The following is a 20730-nucleotide window of genomic DNA, read 5'->3' on the forward strand; positions in this document are numbered from 1 at the left end:
TTATGAAAGATTATTCATGAAATATTCTTAGTGTAATTGCAGTTTCTGCAGTAGGTTTCTCACTGTTAAATCTCGCAGAGGTTCTCCCAGTAACAAGGAGAGAGCAATTCCATGATGGTAGTGAATGTTGATTACTCTGGCCTATTGTGTGAACCAGCCAAACCTTAATTGACTTGGAACCACTTCATACAATATGTAGCAGCAATTCTGTGTTCCACAGTTGTATGTTTACATGTAGTAGAGACCATTGGTTGACCTCCTGTCTGGTATTGATCTGGTTAACATACAGAGGGTTGCAAGTAGGGATGTGCCTGAATCATTTCAGCACCTCATTTGAGGAGGCACCGAAATGCTCTGGCTTCCTGTAGCTGAAACATTTCGGCGTGAAGCAAGAGGTTCCCTTAAGAGGATCCAGGCAGGTCCTACTTTTCCCTCCTGGAAGCCTCCTCTGCCCCATCACGGTGCTGTTCTCTGAAAAACTTCTCTGTGACCATGGCAGCCTGTGCTGCTGCTGTCTCCTTCAACCCGCCCCACCATGGCGATAGGATGCTTCCCCCAGCATCCCTTGTGCGGGGTCCGCACGCAAATGCTGGTCCCGCAAATGGCACCGACACATGCTCCAACACCATTTGCATGCCAATACCATGCAAGGAGTGCTGGGGGAAGCATCTTGTCGTTGTGGTGGGGTGGTTTAGGTTTAAAGGAGACAGCCGCATGGGCTACCACTGTCACGGAGAAGCTTTTTGGAGAACAGTGCCGTGATGGGGCAGCGGAGGCTTCCAGGATGGGCAGGTAGGACCTGCCTGCCTCCTCTTAAGGGAACCCCTTGCTGCCCTTGGGATGGTGCCAAAGTAATTCAGTGTACATCCCTAGTTGCAAGCACACTTTGCTGTTATGGATAGTCATAAGCATGTTGTTTGTACAATATTAACAAAGGGTAGGGAATAGCCTTTAGATGTTTAGCCAATATGAACCCACCCAGAGCTTTTGGGTAACAATAAACCAGGCATGCACATTTCTCATTGGACTTCATACTTTATTTGTTATGTACAATTTATTCAACACAATTTTATACCACCTATACCCAGGTCTCAGGGTGGTTCACAACTGATTAAAACAGCTGTAAATTTTTAAACCAACTATTTAAACAGATAAATTATTCTGCTCTATGGAACACAATAAACTGATTGATTGATAACTAAAATTTAAAATCATACTTTAAAAATGAACTAAAAGCCTGATTCAACAGGGGTGTCTTCAGTGTTCTTCTGAAGGCTATCAGAGATGGTGCATCTCTTACTTTGACAGGGAGTACATTCCACACCCTGGGACAACTACAGAAAAGGCTCACCACTGAGTCATCACAAGACTTGTGCTTTGTAACCAATTTCCAAAGATAGAACATTGCACAGCATCATCTTTTATGAAGGGCAGTCGTGCAAATTAGTTTTTTTACCTGAGAATATACAAAAATGGTGACTAGGAAAGGATTGGGCCCCTGTGTATTTGTGCTGATCTTCATAAATGGTTCACATCCCTACTGTGAACCGGGAAATCAGTTTTCAATACAAAATGCATTGTATGAGGCAGCCCTTGTGTTTATGCATAGTTCCCTCTTACCATTCTTCCCCACTCCACCTTTCTAGCACACCATCTTGCTTAAACAGAGCTTTCAAAGAGAAAGCTGTCCCCTGTTGGGATGGCAAACAAGCATTTTCCTTTCCTTTTCTCTTTGATTTCTTTAAATTGTACACCTTTCTGGTATAGTAGATAGAGGCTTCCTCACTGCCCTGAAGTATCGCTTCTTCTCTTGTCTCCCGAGACTGATCCAGCCAGGAGTGTCTGGAGGGCACTTGACAGAAAAGAGATTTATCACCATGCTCTTTAGTCGAGAGTACCTTTAAGGTAGGCCCGTCTCTCTTGGAAATGTCACTTGTGACCGATAAGTCTTGCATTGATATCACAATGCAAGGTCAGACAAAGACAAGTGGGAGGAGTTCCTGTTTTCATCATGTCTTCTCATAAATACGGTTCTATAAAATCACATCAAGACTGAGGAACACAGCAGAGAGGCTGCAACATGACAATGAGAGGCAGAAGGTTTGTGAGCTTTTGCCCTTCACAAGTGGCTGCATGCTAGCATACTGATAGAGATTAAGAGAATCCATCCTGCAAGACACAGCAGTATCAGTTAAAGTGGGTGGACTTATTTGACATAGTCCTCGGCTAGTCCAGGGACACCTTTATTTAGCCTCTTGCTGGAAGAGAACGTTTTGTACTTTGGCAATGTTGGCCTTCCTTGCTCTGTGGATTAATGGAAACATACATCAGGGTTTAAAAGCCCCCAGTGATAATCTGTAAATATGCTTAGGCACTGTCTCTCGGCAGCACCTCTAGGGAATCCTTTTCTCTCTGCTTCATGAAGATAAATCATTATTAAAATTCTGAGGCATCCTTAGCTGTTGGAGATGGAGACTATGAGAACAGTAGTAGTACTAGGGCTTCCATGCACTCGGAGCATGTATGTACATTTATTCCTTCACCTCCTACTGGAGTAGGAGGAGTGAGGTGAAGATGAGTAACATGACATTTTTGGCACTTTAAAATAAGCAGAGCCACTCACTGTGTGCCACTGATATTTAAAAAGGACAGAAAATCTGATAAGAAAGCTGAGGTAAGTCTAGAGAGACATTCGGGACACAGATCAGTTTTAATCCTTATACAAAGAGTGCTTGTTCCTGTTAATTACCTAGTGTCTACTTTTCAGGTTAGACCTTCCTGCATTGCCTGATTACAGGTAGTATACCAGCAAATAGTAAATGCATTCTAGAACAAATGAACCCAAAATTGCCAGTATAGTTCTAAGAACAATTAAATGTAAATTCTCTACTCTGTTGCTACCAGATTACTGTGCATATATTTATGTGGAGTGCTGGCACTTTCAATTTAAATTTAAATTTTGCATTTAATGCGCTGTAAAGCATTGAGGGGAAACAGTAACATCAGTGGGAGAGCTGACTAAATTAAAATGAACAAGCCTTGTGCACCATCAGCAATAACAATAGAAGTGTCATCTATTATTTCTGTTTATATGTAGCAATATCTCTTCCTATAAACAAGGCACCGGAGCATTGAATTAATCAATAGAGCAGATTGGCTGGATGTTCATAGATTCTGTTTCGAAAGAGTTGTGTAGTTATGTCTCTGCACGTCGGTGACATGGAGACTAACCAACTCATAGTGGAATGGACAGTCCCTGAACTAGATCTTGCACTTTTGTGGGAGCAGTGCAGTGGCTCTCATACAGCATAAGCAGCCATGCATGTTGTAACACAGTGTGCACACATGTGGCTGTGGATGTGTGCAGGACTGCACTTGTGCAACTGTGTGCACGCCGTGTTACAATGTGCACAGCTGCTTGCTTGCACAATGCTGTGAGTCACTATCCTGTGCTCTCCCACTCTGTGCATTTGGACTCGAGGCTGCCCTGCATGATGCCATCTATCTCTTTAAATTGCTGCAATATGTTGCCATACATTGTCTGGAATGTTTTCTTGCTTTCCCCCTCCCTGCTGGCACTACTACTATGAATACTTATATACCGCTTCTCAACAAAAGTTCTCAAAGCAGTTCACATAGAAAAAATAAATGTAAGATAGTCCCCTGTCCCCAAAAGAGCTCACAATCTAAAAGAAACACCAGGGAGACACCAGCAACAGCCACTGGAGGGATGCTCTGCTGGAGCTGGATAGGGCCAGTTGGTCTCCCCCTGCTAAATATAAGAGAACCACCACTTTAAGTGGTGCCTCTTTGTCCTACCAGAGCCTATTTATTTATTTATTTGTGAATTTGTATAGTTTTGCACCTGTGTACCCATCTACTTAGAGACCTTGCTTGTCTTGTCTGCTAAGCCTGGATATTTAAAGCCTAGATATTTTAGGAAACCCAGACTCATTTGCTTAGTGATCCCATCTCAATGTTATCTTCTTGTGATGAATCTGAGCCTGCGTTTGCTTGGGTTCTTAATAACAAGAACAGCCCGGCTGGATCAGGCCCAAGGCCCATCTCGTCCAGCATCCTGTTTCGCACAGTGGCCCACCGGATGCCGCTGGAAGCCACAGGCAGGAGTTGAGGGCATGCCCTCTCTCCTGCTGTTACTCCCCTGCAACTGGTACTCAGAGGCATCCTGTCCTTGAGGCTGGAGGTGGCACACAGTCCTCAGACAAGTTAGCCGTTGATAGACCTCTCCTCCATGTAGTTATCCAAACCCTTCTTAAAGCCATTCAGGTTGTTGGTTGTCACCACATCTTGTTATTATTTTGATATTATTGATATCAAATTGATATTATTTATCAATAATAAATGTGCAGCCTGCTTGCTCTGAGCCATGACATGTTAAAAATGCTGGGCTCCATCTGGGAGATTGCAAGGCTTCTTGGGCCTGCAAAATAAGTCCCTTGTATACAGAGAGCAACTAAGGTCTCCTCTCCATTGTCTAAGCCAAATAAAAGGTGTGACCAGGTACTCTGTAGGGGAAGGACATCGTATGCATCCTCTGACTCCTTTCCCTACCATTTTCAATTAAAATGTTAATAAATATTGGTGCCTAGAAATGATTGTTACCTTTGCTTGATGTCATTAATGGCGCACATGCTGGAGGGTGGGTGGGTGAGTAGGTGGCTTGTCTCTTTTATCAAGCTGGAAATTGAACTTTAAGAAAGAGGTGAGATTGGTGTGTTAGAGAGCTCATTTGCCTTCACTTAACCTGATATGAGCCTAGAAACCACATAGCATGAGGGGAGCTGCAGCTGCACTGGACCACATGCAGTTCAGAAACCTTCTGCCCAAGTTTAAGGTGGTTTGAACAATGCATACTTGCCCTGCCCTCCAAGCCCCGCTTGGCAAACAGCTTCTGCTAGACAGAGAAGTAAGCCAGCTCGAAACCATGGTTTCCTTTATGAAAAATAAGTTTGTAACCATGTTTCCTGCAAGTCTGCTTCAAAAATATTTTAACAAATCTTAGCCTCCATAAGCCACTTGTGCTGCTTAAAAGAAAATGACAGGAAAATGTAGCATATCCCCCCCACCCCCCACCCCCACTGTTGCTTCTCGCAAAGTTAAAGTCAAGCCGGAGGACTTAGCTGGGCTGCTTAAAGACTAAAGCAGTGTTGTACCAAGAGAGCTACCTGTGAAGTACCTTGGAGGAGTCAGCGGACTGAGTGCTTAAGAAGAGCATTCAGACTTTGTATGAATTACCAGAAGGTGGCCCTAAAGCTCAAGGATTTATGTGAGAGCTCCGCAGAGTTTTCATAGTGAAATTTATGTTCCCTCAGCAACCCTTTGTTCAGTAGAATGAACTGCATACAAAGTGCTCCTTAGATTTTTGCAAGATTATCAGGCAAAGTGCACCACACCAAGTAACTAATCTGCTTCAAACGGCAAGGAGGAAAAAAATGAATTGAAATACCGACATGCACCACAGCAACATTTAAAAATGTGTCCATCAGGAGGGCATGCCTGTAAAGTAATCCCCTTCTGCCACAGGATGGAAAGTTGTAGTAGCCCACCAGCTGAAGGCCACAGGGTAGAACAATAGTCTTCCGGCACCACTGTTTGAGCTTGACCTTGCAGGCAGAACTGGAAGCACCGAACAAACAGTACCCCATTAACCCATTCCTGCAAGATGACTCAGGATATCACTCTGGGCATGTATGTACATGTATTCCTTTACCTACTGAAATTGGGACTGGCATCACAGAGACGTCAGTGAGCCAGAAAGGAGTGAGGTGAAGATGAGTAACATGACATTTTTGGCACTTTAAAATAAGCAGAGCCAAGAGGTCCAAGAGAACTAACATGGATGCACTCTCACTGGCTCGTCTTCTGGTGCAGATAACCCAGCGAGGCAACTAAAGCAGGTTGTTTCAGAACTGTCCAGGAGCCAGTTTAGAATGGATCCACACAATCCGTTTCATCCATTTATATTGTGAAACTGAGATGACAGCACATGCTCAAACACCTTATCTAAATAAAGAGGATTTGACTTGGGCAATAGTTCTTACATCACCTGGATCCAGATTCTTTTTTTTTCAGGAGAGAGTCTTGCCACAGCCTGCTTCAGGGACTTAAGCACCAAGCCCTCAATGAGGGACTGCCCACCTCCAAAACCCAGATAGACCCGGTCTGATATCTGTAATCAGCTAGTATGGATGAAGGTAAAGTGTGAGGTACTTGCCTCTGCTCACCCAGCAGCCTGTTCAGGTTGTTAGATGAAGGATATCCATCATAAGACCAGTCAGAGCCATAGGTAACACCCTCTCTGCCACAAATGGAACAGATGTGAAAAATCTTATCTGCAAAATGTTTTGCAAACTGGTGATAATGGGTTACCAAGGATCAACTCCGTTTGTAGGCTAGGGTGTAACTGACCTTTCATCACCCAGGAAAACTCTGCTGGCTGACACTGAGCAGATGCAGTGGTTGAAGAGAGAAAAACACCACCATCATTACCAAGAACTAGATCCTAATATAGGCTCTAGCCTGTGTTTGGCTGGATTTGTCCCAGGTTTTCTGCTCTTTGCACTCTGGCTGTTGGCCTATTTATTTAATTGTTCCAAACTCCTTGGAAAACCAAGGAAAACCAAGGAGCTAGTTGGAATCTGTGACTTGGGAGAGGGTGTCTAGCTATTTAAAACTGAAGAACTTGTCTTGTAGGTGTTCAGATTTTTAGCAACCTGAAAATAGATCAAACCCCAATTTTCAGTCCATAAAGATCCTTAAATAATTTCAAAATGAAGAAAAAGCTGTATGCATGTTTCCTTCTATTTAGAAATAAACAAAATATACATATTTTATGCTTCCCTATATGCCAACTCATTGTCCTGTTTAACCTGTTATGTAAATTCCTTTAGAAAGACTGTGACAGGTTTTAATTCAAAAAATTGTAAACCACATTGCCACCAACGCACACCCAGTTAAAAAAAATCATGCAATACGGGGCCAAGAAGACAACGCAAGCAAATTAAAATCCATATAAAATCAATAAGATACTTGTGCCTTTATATTCAATAGGTATGGCTAGCTTTGGGTTGGGGGTCAGTGGCCCACATGATGCTCAAGTCAACCCCAACACACATCCATTTAAGACATGGATGTATTAAACAGCAACATGCTTATGGAAAAAGGTTTGAAACGTTACTGAATTTATGAAGAAGGAAGGAGGTAGGGAAGAACAGCTGCATTGAGTCTCATTAACCATACATTTCATTGGCTTCATTCTAAATGTCCCTAATATCTTTTTAAAAATCTCTCTTGTATTTTTTCAATGACAGCCTAAACTAAAAAGTTAATTATTATGCATATGGGGGAATAAATGCAGAAGCACTGCATTTTAACATTCTCTATTTATATGTTGTACAAACCCTATTTGTTCTACTTAGCAATGGTTGACTACCACTGAAAACAATTCTGGGTGAAAATAACTTATTTTGACCAAATAAGGATTCCATCTGGGGTAAATCTATGTAATCTCATGTTGCTAATTTAACACAATCATTGCACAGTATACATACCATAAATATTTGCAGAGTGAAATTACACTGGTGAGTTGAGATTATTTTAGAACACTGGTTAGCAAGGAGTATTTACCAACTGTTTCATACTGAAGATTCTCCATTAGTTCTAATCTGGAATATAGGACTTGCTTTTAATTGTTTTAACCACAACAGGTCATCTGTAGTATTCACTTCCTTTCCCTCTGTCTTTCTTCTTTTCTTTAAAAAAAAACAACCCCAAAAAACCCATACATAGTGCTGTTGGTGTGACCCACACTGGATCACAATTCACCATCATTTCTTCTAGGGCATTGAAAAAGTATATGCTAGATGGCAATGCAATCTCTATGCAAGTGGAAGAGTCAAATCTACTTTTATCATGTTATAGAAATGTGGATCTTTGTTGACAGCCTTTATATATAAATTTGTAAAAACAAAAGTATGATATTCTATTAGAGCCCAGGGTCTCATCATCAGACCCAAAGGTTTGGCCTTTTGTATTCTCAAGAGGGAAATTCCACATGTGGAAACTTCATAGTTCCCTGTTACTGGAATAGTAAATCAGTGTTTAGAAAGTCAAAAGCTAGTACTAGTTTAGATTGGAGAAAATACCTTTTGCAGAAGTTTAATTCAATTACATTTTTCCTTTCTAAAGGTTATAGATGGGAAATATTTCATACAAAGGTGCATCCCCCCCCCCGCCCTGCATCCCCACTGCTAAAAATTCAGTCATTCAAAGTCCCTTATGAGGTTGCAGGTTTTCAATTTTGGTGATAATCTTTTTTCTGTGTACAAGTATTTGCTTGGATAGTTATCTTTAAAATTGATCATTATGTGTAGAGGCTTGCAGACATGAAATTCTTTCAAATATCAGGAATATTAATTAGGTTCATGAAATATTCAGGTAGAAGCATATTAAAATCATTCTCATTTTAAGAGGAAATCAAGTTGCTAAAAGACGGCAGTCATCTCACCAGAACAATGTCAGCTCTAGGCCTAGGTGGGGGAGTTCTATAAACCAGAGTTTTATTTCTGGAGTGTTATATTTCTTAGCAGGTTCATGTCTGTATTTCCCTTTCTGCAATACAACCCAGATAACATCATAATTTTTAAATATGTCATGAAATTGAATTGCAGGTTGTATTTCCTGAAAGCTCTGCCATCCTGCAGAACACTTTTTTTTTTTTAATTTTCCCACCCCACCTCCACAAAAAAGGGCAATGAAAACTTGTAAATAAAGAAATGTGCCATGTATTTTTCCACACAAATATAATATTAAAGTGTTTGTATATATATGACAGTAAATGCTATCAATTCATATAAGCTTATTAAAGAATACAAAACACATTCTGTTGTAAACTTTAAAGAATATTTAATAACTTTTTAAAAAATAATGTATAGTTTTTTTCCCTTCCTATGAGGTGCATGAAAATATACCATTCCTTTTTGCTGCAGCGAGAAAATCCAAGTAACCAAGGAAAGCTACAATGAGCAGGAGCAGGTAATGCTAGGGAAATTATATTCAGAATGAAATTTGGAACAAAATAAAGCTACTTAGTTAAGAGCTTTGAAAATGGAGGGCAACATTTTCAAAAACATAGGATGTAGGTGCCGAGTTGCTCAGATCTCGCACATCATCAATAGGACTCAGGGCTTCTTCATATGTTGCATTTTTAGATGTATGCCTAAGATGTTTTAATTGCACATCTAAAAATGCAATGTGTGAACTTGGTGATAGGGTTGCTGCAATTGTCTGGGTTAAACTCTCACATCTCTCACCTGTTTTTGCTTTTGTTTGTTTATCAGAGGTTTGCTGTGGACCACTATCAAGTGTACACTCAACAGAAAACCCAGGTTTTTCCCTCATAATGTGCAGAATGCCCAAGCTTCTAAGGCTGCAACCCTATGCACAGCTATTTGTAAGTTCTGTTGAGTTCAGTGGGACTCATGAATAAACATTCTTATAACTGGGTTGTATCTATGAGGTGCATCAGAAAACTTGCATCTTACACCCATTTCTTCTGTTGCATTCTTCTTTCTAGTAAACACCAGTGAACTCAAGTATACAACGTTTTCCCCCACAGACAGAATAACTTTCCCATGATCACCAGATGGAAAGCCCTAACCTCATAGGCCTCCACCTGAGAACCATTGCACAATCTTTCAAAGAAGCCTTTATGCTCCTATACATAAGGTGCATATTCTTCCATAGCATCTATGGCAAATGCATTTTGTTGCTGTTATGTATAACAACAGTGGCCAAACAGCTATACAACTGAAAGAAAGATAAACAAGTGTCATAGCATGTACTCATAGATCAGAAATCTGCTGTAACTCTGTGCTGTAGGGAGTTCAATAATCTTTCCCTCCCCCACAGGCAGCTAGTCATAGTTATTTTACAATATATTAAAGCACAAATTTTATTAGATATATCCATAATAGACACAAGACGACACGGTCCCAATGTATGACATATGGAAATGTAAACCCACATCCTAATTGCATTAACTTCAATAGGATTACAATAAGCCCTTGGGCCATGAACCAGAAATTAAGCACCAAGGACCCAAACCTGTATATTTAGGGGCAGGTGCAACACCGGAACCCTAAATGGCTTTGGTCCTGTTGATGTACAATTAAAAGCCCTGTACTTATCATCAACATAGGAAATACAATTGCACTGGCTCCTTCCATGCTGCTTTGAACATGTGTGCTAATAAATTAGTCTGGAGGGACATCTTGACAGGAAGGGATATTGCTACAAACTGTGTGTTGCCCATTGTGGTCTTATCAGCCAGAGAGTTGCTTATTCACAAGAGAAATGATTTTCCTCATTACAGATTATACTGGAGGGCTTGAATGGGTGGTGAATGGAATATAGTGAGCAGTCGCAATCTGTAGGTGTTACTGGTATCTAGCTCTGATGGATGGTGTTGGATGAGCTCTTTCCCCCACCTCCCACCCCCAGTTCTGGTGGTTTCTGTGTAACAGGCAGCCAGCATTTGCCTTAGCACCGAGATTGGCAGTGTTGCACCAGGAGAGCATTGCTTAAGCAAGTAATTTCACCAACATGGACAGCCCTTAGCTGTCAGCTTTCATTCCTTTGGTTTTAAAAGTGAAGCCCATTGAATGACTGGGCCAGTCCCATAAGATTTTCTTATAGCAATGAATAAAAGTAACTTGGTTATCCCAAGGATTTACAAATAGGGCAAATGTCCAAGCATTCAGCTCCTTGTCGTCTGTATCCATTCAAGGTCTAGCAGTATGGCAGGGCCCCATGAACCCAGGACCATCAGAATCCACTGTGGGCCATGTAATGCTCCTCACTGCTTGCTGGGAAGGCATTTTGCGTTGTTAGCAGATCCCTGCTTCTTCAAGGCAGGACCATTCTATGTAGCTTGCACAATTTACATGAATTGTTGCTGGTGTTGGTGAAGAAATGACAACCCCTACATCTCTTGGATGGAGAGTAAGGATCTGCTAGAACAACAGTGGGACTGCTCATCTGAACTTCCAACCATGGATACACTCTGATGCTGCAGCATCTATTCAGCAAAGCTGCAGAATACAGGAAAAGAATGCATTAAAATGCAGCCTGTTTGGCAACATTATTTCCCTCCTCTTTGGCAACCACACTATAAACTGATTAACAGAGACCTCTTGTAGGAGCCATCCCATTCACTTGTACAACCAAACTTCTGTGCACTTATCTGCTGAACCACCAGGACTGCTGTGTTAATTATTAATGATGAGGACCTCCACAAATAGATTTCATCTGTCTTATCTTTTTAGAACCCATGTTTTATTAATGTGTTCATCGCCGCTATTCTGCTCTCCAGAGATGAGAATCCACACGCTGTCAGCAGGAATGCTTGTGGAAACAACAGTGGTAATGAGCCATGACAACTACTAAACAGCAATGATGCTCTCAAGCTGCAGTCGGTCCACAGCTAAGGAAAAGGGTGTGGGAAGGGAGCAAAAACCACGGGAAGAGAAGGAAAGTAACAGCTTAAGGACATAATTATTCAAAGCCTGCACAGGACAAAGGACAGTGAGAGAGGTAGGAAGCATGATGGTGAATCAGGACAAGTTCAATTCGAAGTTCTTCCTGTGGAGTTTGCATGTGTTTTCCACAACAGCAGCTGTTTCTTTTACTCGCGTATCAATGTAGCAGGGGATGTGTTCCAACTTGGTCAGACTTTTTGCATGATTGGCACTTGAGGGGCCAGGGTTCAGCTTCTTTCCCAATCCCGTTCTGTTTGTGTTGGAGCCATTTGTATAATTATGAGCAACTAAAGCCCCTGAGTCTGCTGCTAGGGTTCAAATCTTTGAAGGGGCAGGGAGGACTAGGGATTTCTATATTCTTAGCTCCTTTCTCAAACTACAATTTGAAAAATTCTTTACAGAAAACCATGACAGACAGTTGTATATGACAGGCCTGGCTTACAGTATATGCTCTGCTCTAAACTGCAAACGGTAATTACATTTGTAGTTGAAATATCCTGCTAGCATAAATAGAACACTAGCCACAAATTCTTGCATACAACTACTTAATTCAAGCAGAAAATTGGTCAGGTCTTTCACGAAGTAGAGAAGCAGCCTCTTCTGACCAAGGAAATCTCGAGGTGTTTGCATGGTCTAGTCACACGTTCACTTTTGCAAAGATCCATTCTCTTGTTCCATGAGCTCCTCCCAAAGTCTTGAGTGTTTAGCCATTAAGCATTCTCTTGAGTATTTAACACGTTGGCAGTCAAAATGTTGATCAAAGGTGGAAAAGAAGTGACACTCCCGATTGTGCTTAACCTGATGGGAATGTTTTGTACATATTTAGAGGTACGGGAAATAATATTTGTGTAAATAAATAGGCTGTAATCCAGGGTTGAATGTGTATTGCCCCTCCATTAGAGGCAATATAGTACCAAGGAGCTGCATGGCCAAAGAGTAAATCCAGTTCCCCCTCTCTATCCCATCCTGTCAAACAGCTGATGGACACTAATCAAGCAGCAGAACAGCATGTACTGTATATGCCCCTTATCTGAAGCTGGGCAATAGTACTTCCAGTCTAATCTCGAAGTCTAGTTTGAGGTTGGGTGAACTAACAGCTTGGTTTAGGGGATGTTTTGCACATGTTTCTTTCAGGATGCCAAGCAAATCACCTGGACCTGAACATTTGGTATTGAAAAAAAGAGCACATGTACACTAGTACATGTAGACTACTTTGGCTTCCTATGCTAGCCAATATCTCTTAAAAGACAAAACGTTACGGGGTGTAATACAGCCTGAAAACATTACTCACAGTTTCTTCAGTTACATTAACACAGGGAAAGAGAAACAGGAAAATGACTACTTATATAAAACTGTAATTTTTTCCCCAATGAGGAAGTTGCTATGCAATCTTCTGTATTCTTCCTTGAGACCATTTGATTTAGTTCTTGTAAAATAGCAGTTACAAGCTCTGGATCATGGATCCTATTTGCAGTGAGCCCTATCCTGCTTGGATATCACATCACAAATTAATGAAGTGATATTCTGCTGACAGCTTTTTATGGGACATGGTCTGGAAAGGAATAACACAAATTAAGTTCAAACAGAAATGCTATTTAAGAGAATATCCAGAGGAGAGTGACAGAAAACTATTTTCTTCCTTTTTCCTACTGACCAAGAGTTCTTATCTGACATAATTTTTTCCAATGGCCTAAATTTCTCCTCCAAGAAGTAATATTCCATTATTTCCTTTTGAATGTATGGTCCCTTGCAGTACAAAATAGGAGACAACCCTTTCCAGCTTTAGCAGGCAGCCACTAGACTACTTTACTTGAGAATGCTCAGAGTGTGTGAATATATTTTGTATAAATTTCCACACATTATTATTTGCATACTATTATTTAGTTTGTAAGACAGAACCCAGAAAGATTTTCTGCTTCCAGACTTAAACCTAAACCAGGGTTGATCTTGCTTTTCACATATGATCTGACTTCAGTGAGCATGAAACTGAAACTGCAGCTTTAAGTAGAAAACATTTCCAAAGAAGTCCCACTCAACGGTAAAAGCTTGAGAGTTCAGAAGCATGCTCCTTGATCCAATGTGCTGTCTGCAAAGACAAATTGCAGTAAAATGACATGTTGAACTCACTTCACATCCTCTATACCCTTATTGATACATAACTAGACTCTCTGTATTTCCATGATCTGTTGAATTCACCATGGTGGAAACTTCTATTAGTCTGCAGATTTGAAAAACAACTTCTTTATACTTGCCACAGTCTGTGCAAAATCTTCTCTCTTAGCTTTTCTCATTACTTAGAGAATATTTTATTTTGCCCAAGCAAGTCTTAGTCCCTTGCTGTTTCCTTTTGTATGGTGGTGATAAACTAGGGTGATTCACAAAATGTCCAGAGAGAATTATACACAGTTTATTTTACATTTAAAAAATTGATGATTGAACATGAAGAAGAGTCCTCGTGCATCTTGTAGAGAAGAGACATGGCCGATGGACTCCGAATATGGTTTTTATGCACAGTAGGTATCTGCCTTGACAACCTGACAATACATGGTCATTGCAAATGTCAATCCAAGAATCTGTAGGAACAAAAAAGTAGTCAGGATTAAGAAACATACACCTCAAACCTTGTTAACATGTATTTAAATAAATACCCTGTCCTACTGACTAAAAATGTAGACTCTGTTTAACATACAGGGGGCAATATGACAATTTTTTAAAAACGCTTTGCTGGCTACCGAATGCATGCCAATCCCAAACAAAATGGCACTGTATAATTCCAAAAAATGGCACTACATAGAAAACACCAAACTTGTGAGCAAGTAGTTGTTTTATGGAAGATTCTGTTGTCAGGACTGCCTTGTCCCAGGGATTACAAGGCAAGAGTTAATCTCAAAGTTTCTGCTCAGGTAAGCAAGACATGTTGAAATCAACTGTGCAGAACTTCCCCAATGGATATTGCCTTATATTGCTGCCCTCTGCCTATTTAGGTTGCTCGTCCCATTTATTTTAATAGGATTTAAGCAAACAAGCATGTGTAGGAGTGCAGCACTGAGGATTTACACAATAATCAAAACGATTTCACAAATATATCTTCATGCCAGAGAACTCTGGGGACTATTTCTTAAAGGTGAGTACTATGGATCTCAGGATTCTCCTGAGATCATACCACAAAAACACAGTTCTCAAAATTCCTTGGGGGAAGCCAGAACTGATACATATGTGCAGATATATCCTTAGGCCACAATCCAACACAAAGCTAGGCATGCTTAAGCCCATTTACTCCAATAGCCTAAAACATGCTTAACTTTGTAGACTTCTTACATTAGTCTCCGTTCAAATAAAGGCTGGTTTTTGTTCTCTAGGCAGCAAAGGCATTTTAATTAGTAGGGGATCAATTTAACTGGTAATGGCAAATTTTAATTGCTGGAGCTGTGAGTAAAAGGCAAATTTGTTTATTACGCCACCACATCAGAACCAAAAGTGACTTGGAAAATAAAGAAGAAAAAAGATATTTTTTGTTCTAACAGTCTATTAAACAAGAACTACTAGTAAGTTCTCTTGCACTATTATTGTAGGGAAAAGTATGCAGAATCTGTTATTTAGGGCTTGTTGTCTTAGCCATTCATCTCAGTAACTATCTGCTTACAGTAAATTACCTCTGCACATTTGGGCCCCAAACAAATGAAATATAGTTACACTGATGTCCCATTGAAATAGATAGATAAAGTTAGTTGCAGGACAAGTGAGCTGATTTCAACATGACAAACATAATTAACTTTTTCCAGATTGCTGCCTTGAAATAAATTGTTTCATGGCCAGTTTTACCTATCTAAAATGAAGGTGAGCAGTGATCAATACATATATGAACATATGAAACTGTCTTATAGCGAATCAGAACTGTTGTCCATCTAGGATAGTTCTATCTACACTGATGGGCTCCTCAGGGTAGGGCAGTCCCTAGGGGTATGTGGGGCTGGGGGCAAATCAGCATGTGCAGGGCCTCCTTAACATTTCATTTGACTACAGAATCCTACTGACTGATGACATACTGAGTATATAGTGTGAGTGAATGAGGTTTTTGGACATGTCCAACCAGCGTGGACATATAGTGCATTTGTAAGGGGGAAAGTTAAAAGCACAGCACATGCCCCTTGCTTCACAATTCTCACTCGGACCTTCTGGACTGCAAACCAACTTGAGCATAGTGCATCTATCTATCTGTCTGTCTGTCTACCTACCTTAGATAGATAGATAGATAGATATTCAGCTGTTTACACTTAGCTCCACTTTAACTAGGTGTGACGTACTCTATAGCTAGAGAGAACTCTTTCTGGAAGCATTACTGCAATAGAGGAAAATTTTATATATATATATATATATACACACACACACCAATCCATTTCAAATTCAATATTCAGAGCCTTCCCACCCTGCTGTACTCATTATCAAAGCCCTTTGCCAAGTCATTCCATGTGATCTAAAGGGTGGGGCAAAAAGTGGGGTGCTTTATCCTTTTTTATGACAATTCCTCCACATAGGGGAGGGAAAATTCCTCCACATGGGGGTGGAGTGATGGTCTGGGGTGGAGGGGCTTCAGCTTCAGAAGCTTCTGTAATTTCCTGCCATGAAATAAGCCACTTATAGGACTTTTCTTGGGGGGTGTGTGTGTTTTTAGAAAACATTCAGAAAATTATTCAAAATCAACCATTTGTCCAATCCACTTCAAATCAGTTTTACAGAGCCCTCTTGCCCTGCCCTACATCTGTGCCTGATATCAAAGCCCCATAGCAAGCCATTCCATAAATATGCGGGCGGGGGTAATACAAAAAGGGAAATCCCATACCTTCCCTTGCAGGCTATGAGAAGGAAGGCACATGCTCTCAGGGCTGCCTGCAAGGAAGAGCAGAGGGTATGCACAGCACAGCTGGCCACTCTGCCTCCTGGGGTGCTTCAGGGACTGGGGATGGGGTGAGTCTGGCAGGATTAGGCAGCGGCATTGCTATGACAAGCTTTATCTTCAGCTCTCATTGCTTTGTGCAGGAGGGACTTGCAAAAGGCTGGATTTGAAAAGAGATGCAGGGGAGAAGGACAGGTGGAAAAATCCAGAGGGACCCACATTTCTGCAGATTAGGAACCTCTAGCTGCAGCAGAGTTCTCAGAAACCCTTAAAGGCATAGACGACAAGTGGTTTCCCTCGCACCCCGCCAGCTGCCTGCTTGTTCAGAACTTCAGGAAGATTGAGAGTGAGGGATGGGCAGATTGAGAAATCAAGGTGCTTTCATGGCATCCCCTCCCATCCTCCTCCCTCCCATGGAAATCCAGGTGTTTTTTCCTCAGCCTGTGAAAGACTCGGTTACTGGAGACAGGAAAATCAGCAGCAGCCACTGTAGCAAATGAATTACCTTGCAATTCACAAGTAGTGCAGAGCCCTCACTCGCTCCATGTTGTGCAGATCATCCTTTACACAGCTATGCTCTTTTCGAGGGTCGAGATGGGACACTGCCACCACCCCAGGGGAGAGCTGCACTGGAGAGCATCAGAGAGGCCTCTCTCTGAAAGCCTGCTCACTACTGAACATCCCATGGTCCTGGCAGAGGGAGTTGTAGTAGCCTGCAGGGGACTTTTCAATAGCAGGCAAGCCTGCCTGCAGCTTCTGCAGCACTACTGGTCACCCAGGCTGGGGGAGAAAGATAAATTTCTGCAGGGCAGGATGTTCCAGCGCAGGTCTTATCCCAGCATGGGGCTGGGGGCGATGGCCCCAGTTGCCCTGCCCTAAGGACGGCCCTATGTCAGGGTTTCAGACAGAAGTCTTTCCTAGCCCTACGTGAAGATACCAGTGATTGAAGCTGGGACCTTCCACATGCAAAGCATGTGTTTGGCCACAGAGATAAGACTCCTCCCCTAATCAGCCATGGTTCATCCCTTTGAACTTGTTTCATCCTCCCTCAGACAGAATCCCTCAATCATATTAACAACAAGCGATATAAAAATATTGTGCAGTATTGTTGTGCCAGTAACTGATCACCAGGATTGCCAACCGTGCAGGATTGGTATGGAGTCTCCAGGAATCAGCACCAGTCTTTTCATTACTGGAAGCAATTGTGGAGATCTGATGGCTTGATATGAAAAATACGGAAAAAAATTATTGGGGGGGGGTGGTTTCCAAGTGTAGCTTCAGTTACAGTTGGCAACCCTCCTGGTCATTTGAACAAGTCCTAAATGTAAACAAACTATCATACTTCAGACACATTATGCAAAAGCCTAGCTCCCTTGAGAAGTCCATAATGCTGAGAAAGGTTGAAGGAAAGAGAAGAAGAGGACAACCAGCAGCAAGGTGGATGGACTCGATTCAATTACAACAGCAATGAATGCACCACTGAGAGACCTTAAAGGCCAAGTTGAAGACAGATCATCCTGGAGAGAATCTATCTATGTGGTCACTAAGAGTCGACACCGACTTGATTGCACTTAATCAATCAAAAAGTGTAAACAATGGAACAGTTATTTCTTTTTAAAAAATCAGCACACAAACTGCCGATGTATATGTATGTGCATGCTGTAAATAGGGAGAAATACTGCTTGTAACCTTAACCAGGGCAGTCCCTGGCTTATGATCCTGACATTTAATACTGGTCTAAATCATCTCAGAGAGAGAAAGAAAAGACAGTATACAGTTAAGCCTGTTATCACTTCATGTAAGAAGTAACCAAAGCGAAAGCATTCAAGCAAGAAGGAATAAGTGTAAAACTGTACCTGAACCAAAGCTGTACACAATCCAAAAATTCCCACTGCTAGCAGGTTTTCCTGGAGCCATATTTTCACTGTTTCATAACAAGGCTTTAAAAAGAGAGAGAATATTTATTTACTCAGGAACATGAGTCTTGGGTATGTTGGAAGTGAAGTGGTACAAGGAGAAATGGAGAGCGAGATCAAACTGGGTAATTCACTAAAGGTTCAAAATACCCTGAGGGGGTGTTTGACTTGCAAACGAAATAGGATTCTAACAGTTCAGATAAGACTGTGAGGTGCAAGATACAAAAAGAATGGCATTCTCTTTGCTCCCTTTACCCAGTATGAGTCAAATACCAGCACTTCTAAATGCAATTGTATACATATTAATTTTTAAAGTAGAGGTGAAAGGGGGAATGTGAAAAGACAGTTATAAGCAAGTTACTGACCAAACCAAAATATTTTCACTGGCCTATCAGCTTGCAGTGCCTTTGTGACATCCACGCAATAGTGAAATGGCCTTACATTTTGTAGACCTCGTATTGCTGGTGAGGTACTCCTGAACACTGATAAATCCTCTAGTAGGAGTTGATCAGCCAGTAGAAGCAAGTCATTTCCCAACCCTGTTGTTTCTTTAGCATGATTGGGTAGATATATCCAGAATTAGGCATGGCTTTAGAGCATGAGACATGTGGGAATGGTTTGTCTGTCATGGCCTCCACTTGGAGGATGTTTCACATGACTGCTATTATCATATATTAACCAGCTTGTGTCCAAAACAGCTTCCTATATAGAGCCCTCTTTCCCGCTCATACTATTGTAAAAATCTAAAAAAAAGGGGGGGGGGGTTGTTTTGATACGAAAAAAACCTATCCAAACATGAGGTGACCCATGGCATGTGGTTACAATGTGACAAGAGGCAGAATCTCATTGAGAGATTTCCAGCAACATTAGCAGACCCCTTTGGCTCTGCTAGCATCCACTGTGCATCATTTACTCCAGCATGTATTGAATTCTCATTGTTCTGGAATGTCTAAGATGTATAATGGCTTTTAAAAATATTCTGCATTAGAATGTCCTCACATAAAATTAGTGCCAAGCTGAAATACGGGTGGCAGTTTCATGATAAACTGCATCAGATGGTTTGTTAAGAGAGACTGAGAAATTGTTTAATTCTTAGAAGTAAAAAGCTATGATTTTCCATATGACCATGATAGGAAGCCCTGTTTTTTCTCTATCTGACTTCATCTACCTTTATGCCAGCAAACATAAACATCTGATTGGCTACACTGCATTGTGGCCATCACATATAGTAAATGATTCCTGAATGGCTGGACATTCAAAGAATAAAATAGAGGGGGGTAAGGCAATTGAAGCAGAAATCTAGTTGTGAGCAGCCATAACAAAAAGTTAAAGGTTTTTAGGGGGTGCCTCCAATCACTACTTCTAATGCAAAAACCTAGTAGTACTAGTTAAAATACTATTAAAAAATAACTGTCTAGTTATTTTAAAAGCTGTTCTCTTTTGAAGAAGCCATTGTTGTTTCAGATGAGATTGCTGAAATGGTGAAAAAGTCGTGATGGACAGGAACAGAAAAATTACATTAACCCCAAGTCTTGACCTAAGCTCTTGCTCTTGTATTCTTTTTGAGCCTTTGCTTCGCCCTCCACCTTTTAAAGTGAACCACTTATTTTCTTTCGTGTTAGTAAAGGCTTTCCCCCTTGTTTGTCACACAACCAACCACGTTTACAATGATGTCAGCACAATATTGTCTTTTGACAGGTGCTAGGTCATGCCTCAAGATGAAATGATAGCATTTGGCAACTGTACAAGACTACAATTTTTCGTTCTCCACTGGAACCTGTATAATTCTAGGTCAGCTTGGTTAATGTAAGAATTAAGCGTGACAAGTACTCACAGCTTTCCACCAGGTCCCTGGGGAATGAAGACCACAATTCTCACTGAATTCCAAGCAGCATGAATCTGGTACCCGACTGGCATTGTACACTTCAAACCAGTCGGTGTAGTTTGACACGCCACAGCATCTGAACTGGAGAGAGAGAAAGCCCATTTGACATTAAGAGCACACATGAGCCCAGAGGCTGCTAGAGGGGCAGGCAGTAGGTCTGGCACAACAGAGGAAGCTGAAAGACTCCAGTCATAACCCCTTCTGGGAATCCTCTGGGTCCTCCAAAGTTCACAGATGACTCTACCTCAAGCATCTGGTGGGGTGACTTTTTCATGGAAATTCTCCTAGGCAGGTTTATTTCTAATTGAAGCACTTTTGAGTTGATTTTACAAAATTTGCCTATTGGCCTTCAAATCCAAATACTAAGGTCTCTCCAAATTCTTCTTAGCATCCAGATACCTAGCTTAAATTGTTTAGTACTTGCCATCCCCCAGAGATATCAAAGCAGCTACGCTGACAACAGCTAGAGGGCCTCCA

The 20730-nt window shown here is 41.3% G+C and overlaps 1 protein-coding gene and 1 long non-coding RNA gene across 7 annotated transcripts in view; one reads left to right on the forward strand and one right to left on the reverse strand.

Moving 5' to 3' along the window:
• The first annotated feature begins 1254 nt into the window (after positions 1–1254).
• LOC128347774 (uncharacterized) lies at positions 1255–14226 on the forward strand. Its single transcript, XR_008317723.1, has 2 exons — positions 1255–9472; positions 11346–14226. It is a non-coding gene; the product is annotated as an uncharacterized LOC128347774 (long non-coding RNA).
• TSPAN4 (tetraspanin 4) overlaps positions 13944–20730 on the reverse strand; it is a 923335-nt gene continuing 916548 nt past the window's right edge. For all 6 annotated transcript variants that reach the window (XM_053302002.1, XM_053302099.1, XM_053302289.1 and 3 more), the window contains 3 exons: positions 20203–20334; positions 18309–18392; positions 13944–14131 (listed from right to left, as the gene is read on the reverse strand). In XM_053302002.1, the coding sequence (XP_053157977.1) occupies positions 14063–14131; positions 18309–18392; positions 20203–20334 (285 nt within the window). In that variant the 3' untranslated portion in view covers positions 13944–14062. The remainder of the gene's footprint in view (positions 14132–18308; positions 18393–20202; positions 20335–20730) is intronic.

This window comes from Hemicordylus capensis, chromosome 1 (genome assembly GCF_027244095.1).
Source record: "Hemicordylus capensis ecotype Gifberg chromosome 1, rHemCap1.1.pri, whole genome shotgun sequence".
In the NCBI taxonomy this organism is placed as follows: domain Eukaryota; kingdom Metazoa; phylum Chordata; class Lepidosauria; order Squamata; family Cordylidae; genus Hemicordylus; species Hemicordylus capensis.